This window comes from Tauraco erythrolophus, chromosome 7 (genome assembly GCF_009769465.1).
Source record: "Tauraco erythrolophus isolate bTauEry1 chromosome 7, bTauEry1.pri, whole genome shotgun sequence".
Classification (NCBI taxonomy): Eukaryota; Metazoa; Chordata; class Aves; order Musophagiformes; family Musophagidae; genus Tauraco; species Tauraco erythrolophus.
The window spans coordinates 60,838,692-60,849,041 of record NC_141471.1 but is presented as its reverse complement, the minus strand read 5'-3'; the positions used below and the strand labels follow the sequence as shown (position 1 = coordinate 60,849,041).

The 10,350-nt window shown below is 36.9% G+C and overlaps 1 protein-coding gene across 1 annotated transcript in view; it reads right to left on the bottom strand.

Annotated features, from left to right (window-relative positions):
- Positions 1 to 884: 884 nt before the first annotated feature.
- The window catches only part of BBS9 (Bardet-Biedl syndrome 9), a 301,146-nt gene continuing 291,680 nt past the window's right edge, over positions 885 to 10,350 (bottom strand). Inside the window, exon 23 of the mRNA XM_086614220.1 lies at positions 885 to 942. Within this exon, the coding sequence (XP_086470346.1) occupies positions 902 to 942 (41 nt within the window). The 3' untranslated portion in view covers positions 885 to 901. The remainder of the gene's footprint in view (positions 943 to 10,350) is intronic.

The following is a 10,350-nucleotide window of genomic DNA, read 5'->3' as shown; positions in this document are numbered from 1 at the left end:
AGTCACCTCAGCTGTTGGGTGTTGCATTTCAGGCACCTTGCACGGACCTGACTTTCAGACGGCGAATACTCAGCACTTTCTAAAAACTCAACTCTCAAAGCACCCTCCAACTGGATTAATAAAAATTAAGGCACTGAAAAATTGCTAGTTACGTTTGAAAATCTTACCCATAACTAGAACAGACTGATTGACAAGAAAAACAGAAATCACAGGTAACCATAAAAAGATCCATGTGTTGCTGTGCTCAAGGTACTTACAGTGTAAACTTTATTCATGTTCATACTGACATAGTTAATGGCAAAAGGGTTTGCCCTTTATGTCCAGTAACCATATTTTACCCTATATCTCTAGAGAGCAGGAGTCTGTATAAGCAAGGAGACAGGGAAAAAAAAGTTGATGGATCACCAGTTTTTCTTCTGGTGGTGAATTCAGCTGTCTGGAATGGTGAATGTTAGTACAGGAGGAAACGAGATAGTTATCTTTTGTCAAAACTGTGATATAACAAATGTTAATATAATCTCAAAGGGAGGTACAGTTCAGAATATCTTTAAAAAAAAAAAAAGAAGATAAAACACATCCTGAAACAAAGGTTGCTTTTAACTGTGTGTACAGAGTCTTTGATCAATCAACTGAATCCTTAGAAAGGGCTGATATATTGCAAAAAGTAACACAACACCCCCACCACAGTTGGGTAAGAGCTTAAACTTCGTCCACAGAAAGGATGCTGGCAGTTGGCAGGGGGACCCAACCAAAATGATTAGCGTGGAACTTTTTTGTATAAATTAGCACAGTCCTCTCCTTCTGGAAGCTGCAACCAGTAGAGTCAAGCAGATGGGTACTGCTGCATTATAAATGCATTTGACATCAGATAGAAATTCCTCCTAAGGGTTGTCTTCAGATTTCACGGCTTTTCTGCTTCCTCTGCTGCATCCTCAGACAAACCTACAAAGCAGAAAGAAGATGCTTAAAAATTCAGTGTACTTGGCAACTACATGCACTAGATTGTTGATTCCATCAGTTTGTAACAGCCTTGTTTATAGCTGGGGGAAACAATTTATTACATGCAAAACAGGTAAGATAAAAATGCATGACTTGCAAATTCAAGCACTCACAAGTTTAGAAAATATAAAAAAAATAAAGGCAATAAGGGCAATTTCACATCAGCTCTTTTATGCACATGATGGATGATACAGTGTAAGTTATAAAATCACAGAGTGCTTTTACATCAGAAAAAATGACAAACAACGGGGCATATGATCTGAGACGCAGTTACTCCAATCTACTTGCATTTTGCTGGCCCCTTTTTCTAGGTAGAACTGGCAATACAAATTGCAAAACAATAGAAGATTAGGCTCTATAAACTCATTTATTTATTTTTTATATATATATACATGACTAATACTTTGGGCAAGGGGAAAATAGCAAAACCCCTGTATTGAAGATAATTTCTGCCCTAAACCAAGAGCATGAGTTTCCTATTTTCAAGTATCAGTTCAAGAGATGAATCCATCTTGGACTGGATATTAATCTTTGCAATAATGAACCTGGCAGAACTGGAAAAATGGGTAGAAATTGATAAAAAGTTGCTTGGAATATCTAGGGAGAAAAAGAACACTGGATAATCACACAAATTTGTATATGCACATACTTGCATGACTTTAATTTAAAGTGATTATTTAACCCAGCAGTATCTTACATGTCCACTCTTAGTTTAGGTTGAAAATTATTTAACTTAAATCCTTTTCTAATGAACATAAAGTAATCCAAAATAAATTGGCACCATCTCCAAAAGATATATGAATAATAATAAAAATAACACACAGCTTTTATGGGTTTTGGTTGTACTTTTTTTCCCCCCTTATGAGCCATCTCCGAAGAAGGCTGAAATCCCCACACGCCCAGTGAAGTGAAATGATCCAGCAGGTCAGGAGAATAAAATTTGAGCATCCAGATCTTCTAAATCCAAGCCACCAGTACCTGTCAGCCCGACTGCCTTCACAATCATGTTCACATGGAATTTAGCACCAACAATCTACATAATTTTAAATCAATATGCTTTCATTTAGGTCTATGCAATTCCATGTGAACATCTAGATTTCTTTTTCAGTTTTTATTTTACACTATCAATTTTTTTGTGTGTTTGGGCATTTCAGTATTTACAATGGTTTTCATGGCTGACGCTATTAAACTGCATAAATTTTCTCAAGTCTTGAAACTGAAGGAAAGCATCAGTGAAGCTAACAGAGCAGGAGATCAAGGATAAAATTGCCAAGATACAAAAGACTAAAGCAGTAAAATTTCAGCAACAGCTGGAAGCCCAAGGCCCCCAAGGGCCTAAGAAGTTCCCTTACTGAAGCTTCTACTTTTTCTTTCCTTTTTTTTTTTTTTTTTTTAAGGACAATTAAAAATACCATGTTAAGAGCTGACTAGGGCTCACAAAGGTCAGCCCTCGAATGGAAGTTCTTTTGTTCAAAACTCTTATCACATAGCACATGCTGGGATGCCATAGGGACCAGCAGCAGGTCCCATCTTGTTTCATTAACGATCTCGGGGAAGGAGTAGGTGGCATGATAATGAAACGTGCGGATTATAAGAAACCAAGATGAGCTTACAAGTGCTGGAGAGGAGAAAGAAATTTGGCTCTAGGACTAAGAGATGAACAAAACTGAGAGAAGATAAAAGGAGGTACCACTTGAAGTACATCTTGGAAATAACAATCTTAGACACAGATACTTGCCCTGCAGAAGCTGCACAGTGGAAAAAGCTGTTAAAGACATGCATTTGCAGTGAAATACCCCACGTAGCTCAGGGCAGTGTAGAAGCCGCTGCAGAGCTCACAGTTAAAACTGTTCCTGACTATGTAGCTTAGTTGAGATCACATCTGGAGCTGTTCACAGCTCTGTACTACATGAAAAGATATTGAAGAATGTCCTGCTTTCCCACCACAATCACGGAAAAGTGTTTGCAAGAATTATGAAACTGGTTTCTGCACTCTTAGAAAAGTTGGGCACACACGTAGTTCCATGAGAAACAGCAAAAGGGTGGTATGATTATGGTCAGCTCTTTGTACCTGAAGAGATTAGCCACCGATTTCCCAAAGACCAGGAGGCACTAACCTGTGCATTGGCACTGCCCACTAAGCTGCCCACTTAAGACATGAAACACTGCCACTGCACGGTGCCCTCAACCGCGGTACATTTAAGGACTGGCTAGAGGACATCTAAGAAGTGTAAGAGCACAGAAATTAAGGAAGGGAGGTTTGCAAAAATATTGGGAGGGAGGTGGAAATCTTAATGAAAAAAGCTATAATATCCTAAGACATCTTTTCCTTTATTAGGCTGAAAACATAACGTGAAAAATTAAAAGGTGATTATAAAATTATAATGCAAAAGAATTTATTTGAGCCATAAACTAGTGCCCAAAATACTGCTTTCAAAACCTCTTATTTCCACGACATTGACTTCTTACAAGTACTCTTGTGTCTATTGCCATGCCAAAAATTGGCAATAGTTACTTGTAAGAGTAAGAGTGTCTTTCACGCTCATGAAACACAGTGGATCCACTAAACCTAATGCGTTAACTGTAATTATGGGCTGGCAGAACTGCAGTAATATAGCAGTATTTACCTCAAATTCACACAACTTTGCCTGACAGCGCTATGCACGGCTATAGGGAACCTGGAATACTTCTGCATGGATCAAAGAACTACCAGCCGAGTAAATTGTGGGAGAGGTGAGCTCATAGGTGATGTGCAATGTACAGAATGTAGTTATTTTTATTGTGTAACTCCAAAATGGGAGGCAGTATGAAAACATGGCTTGCAATAATCAGCCTTCCACCTCTACCCTGTATTTTTTCAACATGTAATGTTTATCAGTCATCTAGGAAAACAAATTTCATATTGATCTAATTGGCACATGCTGTATCACAGTAGGTGAGATGATTAACATCAGAGAGGATTATCATCAGTATATTCTGACAAGCTTAGACAGATTCTAAGAAATAGAGTATAAAATTAAAAATTCTGTGGATTAAGGCTCCTTTACCTCATTTCATCAGGACAAAAAGCTTCCTTCCATCTTCGTATCCCCCATTATGAAGTTTTCAATGTTTCATGTTATAGATCACCCAAAAATCCTACCAGAATAATACTTGTCTGAGCACAGACTTAGACAAATGTATAGTAAAAGGTTTATATCTCTATTTATCAACACAGTTATGAACTGGGAAACTGCTTTTGGAAATAATCGTGATAAATTTTAACTCCTCTACAGTAGGCAACCCCAGGAGTTTTTGGAGGTAAGTTTTCAAAACTGTTAAAACATACCATTAAATTAATATCCCGATTAGTAACAGGAGATTGCATATATCTGAGGTCAAAACCAGATTCCACCTTCAGTCACCAAAATCCTGCAAATTGTTTTGTGTATTGTCAAACGGAGCACATTAGCACCCTCATGAAAGCAGGTTCTATAAGCAAAGACACAGAATACTTCAGTCCTGTTAATCTGCCTCTTGAAAAGCATGACTTAAGGTGTATGTATCATCGAGTCACAAAAAGTTCATTTGTAGATCGAAATGTAGTTTTGAGTCTTGAAAAACTAAAGTTCAAAGAAAATCAGTTACAGTGACAGAAGCACCAAAGACAGCTAAAAAACCTCAGCTTTCCTCAAATTATTATTCATGCAGCTAGAGAAAAAAAAACCCAAACTAAAAAACAACGCAACAAAAAAACCCAACATTTAAAGGGCAGAATGACATTTGAGCATGATGACAGAAGGGAGAAGAAAGGATCGTTTTCTGTAGTCATAAATTGCTCACACTAAGCATGACAGTGTAAGGTTTAAAGTTGTTCAGGTTAAACAATTAGGCAATGGAAGAAACTACCCAGGGAGGTGGCTGAGTCGAGGATATGAGAGGTTTGCAAAGATAGGGTAGATGAAATCCTAGTGGGGATTAGTGAAGAGGAAGATACACGGGCTTTGAATTGGATGACCTAAAGGATCTTCTCCAATCCTATCATTTATGCTGCTATGATTCATCCTAAGGAGAACATTTTGGACTCTTATGAATTACTGGCTGAGTTTCCTGGATACTATTGTACATTAGTCTACTCTGAAGTATGCATAAAACTAAGTCAAAGTTGGCTTTGAAGTGTTTGATCTACAATATCCAATGCTTCCCAGTCTCTTTCATACAGTGACTCAGAGAAAGGGCTGTTATAACAAGACAACAAAAGTTATTTTGAGTTCAGATTAAGTTAGAGAAGGGAGGCACCCCCTTCTTCAGCTATTCCCACCTAAAAGAGGAAAAAACCACCCCGTCTCATGGTCTGACGGATAATATTGCTATTTCTAGACCTGACATAAAACAGCCTTAGAACAAGCTACAGCTTTAAAGTAACTGTTTTTCATAAAATTTTGGATCCAAAACGAAATGTTCCAAATGACCCAAGTTAATAGCTCTTTTTGCTTTTTTGTTAACAAAAGATGACAGATTTACCCCAGCACCTTCAAGTCACATTTCTGAAAATCATGGTAATTTTCTTTTTAAGAACTCCTATCTATTCACTATTAATAATTTTCTTTATCATTATACACTGCTTGAGGAAAGATATACAGCTTCTTTTTTTCTTAGCATTTAATCCTTATTCCATGAACACACTCCAAAGAGTTTTTCAGAAAGTTTAAGAAAGTAACAATCTCTCACTTATCCCAGGCAAACTGACATAGTTTAGTTGGAGTGCAAAAGGGATTAGTGTAAAATCATCAACTCTAATGTGGTGCAGAAGATTGATCACCACGATGGACAAGCTGCAAACTTTCTTACATGGCTTTAACAGGAGAAACTGGAGACATGATCAGTATTCTATATCACTTCTTATGGAATAATAAACAGAGCGAGCCTTGCCATTGCCTCCCAAGTCACCAGTGAGTCACTGATCACTGCATACATAATTTAAAAATGCTCAGAGATTTGTATCTGAAAGGGGAGTGATGGTAGCCGAATGAGTGGGAAGCACCGACTGACTCATTCATTAAAGAATTGGGCAAATCAAATAAATTTGCTTTTCCTTTAGGGAGTAGGGTGACTGAGAGAAAGGACTTCATTCAGCGAACTTTTCTTTGTCCTAAGGGACTACATACATCACAGGATGGATAATGTGAAACAACAGTTTCCATCACTCACTCTTAAACATACCCCCTACTAACTGCAACTAACGTGACAAGTCCAGCCTACGTGAAGCTATCAATAGTTAAATTTCTAAACTGCCCCAAAATAACAGGGATAGAAGGGCAGCTCTTACCTTGAGGCTATCAGGGTCTACTGCCACAAAACTTAAAAAAAAAAAAAATCACTAAAAATCTTCCTTCTGTCATTCTGACTTACAAGTGACATGTAGTAGCAGTGTAACACAATGGAGATAACGAGGAGTTAACAATGACAAAGGCAACATTTCCCAAGTGTCGAGATTTTATAAATAAATAAATAAATTTTAAAATTTTTATTCTAAAATTAGCTTTTAAACACCTTACAAAGTTCTTGTGCATTCATGCCCTCACAGGCAGTGCCCTCAATGGAGACTCTGCAGACATGGGCTTGTGGCAACTCAGGCTGACTGTGAAAAGGGGCATGTTAGGAAAGGTTACAGTGTCCCTTCTAAGGCAATTTCTTTGTTTTGTTTCTTTGTTTTCCAAAACAGCAACTAAATATCCCTATCATTAATTTTATCCTGATAATTAATAATTTATGCCGTGCTTGTTTTGTGTCATACAGTTGTCTTCAGCCTTCATCACATCATACAGTATACACACACACGTACCCATACACATCCCTACTACAAAATTTTCTGTTGAGAACCCCAACACCTAAAAAGTATCAAAGCTGCCATGAACGGGCCCAAAGAATAAAAAAGTAGACTGAATTACTGCCCATCTGTTTTGGGCAAGGTAAGGAGGCGTGCACCAGTTCGAACTGTAAATGGTAGAGTTCAGACTCCTACATTTATAGTGTTGCAAAGTTCTTTTCTTCTGCTTCATATTTAGAAAACGCCTACGACATATGAAATAGTTCTGATATAAAATTACCAAATTTGAACATCAGGAAAAGCATCCAGTGACATGACCAAAAATTTCCAAGTTGCACAGCTGCTTCTTCTAACGACCCCAGTCACATACATATATACACATATACACACACACTCTCACCTACACACACACTGCTGGAATAAATACAGTCTGTAAGAAACAAGGAGCTGCCAAAACACTGAATCCAGCTTACATTTATAGATATCAAGGAGAGAAGAACAAGAGGAATGGGACGTCGGTTAGCTGGAAGCAATGTAGAGCTCGGGAAGCAGCACCCTAACAACAGTATTCTAAGCTCAATTCAAGAAAAAAAAATCCAAAAATTATTACAAAGCAAACTGAATATGCTTGCAGGAAGACAAGCTGCTTAAAAAGCAGTTACCAATCTGAAATGAAGTCACTGATCATTACTGAGGGAAATGTAATTTTGATAAAGCCAAAATTTTGGCTGAAAAGAGCCTGTTTACTCCAAACACCTGGTGTATCACAACCACCTATCAAATCTGCAACGTTTTTCTAAGGAAGCTTGCAAATTTTTTGATAAATGGTTGGTTTTGTTTAGAAATCATCATAAGAAAGCAGAAATGACACATTTCATCTGGAAGAGATATTTCTTGCCAGGAAGTAAATCTCTAAAAACAAGTTTACTTTTCAGTGGCCAAACTTCCCTTCTTTCTAATTAACTATCAGCCTTTGTTAGGACAGCAAATAAATTCAGTGGCTTCCAAGGCAAACACGCATTTTACAAACCCAAAACTTCACTAATTGTCACCACACAAATGTCAACGCTTCCATTTATTCCTCGTCATGCTTGTACCTATTCACTGCAACCCAAAGTCCTACTAAGACTTTAAGAAATGTTGGCTCTATAACAATTTGCTGTCATTAAAATATATATATATATTTGGGCCATGTACATTGAGATTAGACAGATGAGAATATATTAAAAACAGGGTCTTTTTTTGCATAGATACAACTCTTCACAGTTTTCCTGGGGAGCAGTAATGTCATAGTCATCAGTCTTGATTCCTTGTGCTGTCTGTTGACTTACAGACAGCCAGACCAGCCAACTGACTATTAACAAATCCTTTATCTTCCCAGACAAGCGATCACCATGACAGATAGGCAAAACTCCAGGAGCAGGTTAGCTTTAGGGCAAGATTTTCCACCATTTTCATATGAATGGCAGTGAATCCTACTCCTGGAGACAGTCGCCCAGTGTCTGTCTGCAGGAAGATCTAAGATCCCTCACAGATATGATACGTTTATTACAGTCAATTTCTACTCCAATAGGTTGGCTGCAGCTCATCATTGACATCTGAAAACCTACAACCTCCTCCTTAGTATAACTTCAAACATTCCTTATCTACTTACGTAACTTTAGCTAATAATGAGCAAATTTTTCAGCTGAGATGATTTTCCTCAGAAAATTTCTGCTGAATTTGTCAGATCAATTTGGCTAAAAAAAGTAAATAATTACAGTTTTTTTAATATTTTCAAAATCTTTTGAATTTTCCTTTCACACTGAAGTACTGCAAATAAACTTCCTGGAATAGAATGGTTTTGTGTTTTGTTTTGCTTTTTTTTTTTTTTTAAATCAGTTAGTAGATATGAAGTCTAAGTGAAATATTTCATTTGAGGAGCAAAAGAGAAACTTGAATCAATCATTGGAGGTTGTCCCCAAATGATAATTTTTTAAAACTTTTTGCTTCGAGTCAGAACCTTAAAAAAAACCCAGCTATTCGCAGAGCTCTACTCTTGTACCTGTATCTTAAATCAAAATAGTACAGTTATCCTAATATGCACAAGTAATTGTCAGAATGAAGCTTTCAATAAATTGAGCTACACACACGTAAAGTAGATGCAGCTTTAACCAACACTAGCTTCAGTCAAACATAGAACAAAAAGTATATTAGCTTTATAGAGGAAAAAAAATCACCTTTTCAGGAATAATCAGTCTGATACAGACTTGCATTTAGGGTCTGTGCTGTGCTTCTTGTGCAAGTTTAACTTGTATGGCCACAAAACAACTTAGTACCTTCACACATAAACATCAGCTTCTCCAGTGCAGATTTCCAATGGTTTTCTTTATAGCCCCCAGTACGCGTAAGCCCATGGCTCCTCAGTACCAGAAAGATAAAACAAACCAGAAGAAATTCCAAAGGAACAGTGTAAATACTTGTGTGATTTTGTGGGGGAAAAAAAACCAACAAAACACCACCAAACAAACACAACCAAAAACCAAGAGGGGAGGGAGAGAAGTAAAATAGCTGAAGGCAAAATAACATTAGTGCGAAGAAGAGATATAAAAGAGGATCAGGAAGATGAAGTCAAGGAAAGGAATATTCAAAGTTGCTTTAATGCCATGTGTTCTCCCAAGGGAAGTGGTAGAAGCCACATGGCTTATGACATTTGCAAATTAATACCACAATGAAGACAACAATCTGGTGGTGTCAGGGAGATGGTCAAGCTGATATAACAGAAGTTTTCCATTTCTAATTCCTATTATCACACAGCAGATCTGAGGTGCTACAAATTCCTAAGTGTTTTGTAATATTCACAGAAACATCAGCTTTTGCTTACCATCAAGTATTTAGCAACTGAATACTCTTCAATATGTTGCTCCTTTTAACAATGGAACGTTATAGTGCAAATGATAAACTCATATTCAAGATTTCCATGGATTCTTCTGGAAATAACATACAACAGGATTTTACCATTTGATGTCATTTTTCCTTTAGAGTCTTGTGGGAAAAAGACATTGGTAGAGAGGAAGGTTTGAGGAAAAACGTGTTTAAAAAAAAAAAAGAAAAAGAATACTTTTGTGTAATACTTTCCAATCTTGAATTTCACACATTCCTTTTAAGCTACAGTATATGAGAAAAATGCTCTAGAATTTTTTTTTTCCAAATGCAATCTTTTGATAAGTCTCAGTGTTGGCTTAAAAGCAAAAGAACAAAATAAAAAGAGCCTGTATTAAAGTAACAGATGAGATTTCTTCTGAACAGACACATAACTCATATCGCTCACCAAAAATCTGTATCTAATTATTTTTTGTTTTGTTTTGCTTGGGTTTTTTGTTGGTTTTTTATTTATTATTTTTAAATTTTTACTTATTAACCTTATCTTTGCAAACGCAGAGTATGTTTTTTGGGGGGATTGAGGCGTAATGTAATACCAGCTCATATTTTTCATTTCATATGTATTCTAAACTGTCTTAGCATCTCCCAGTACCAAAGACATGTAACGTAACGCTCCTTAT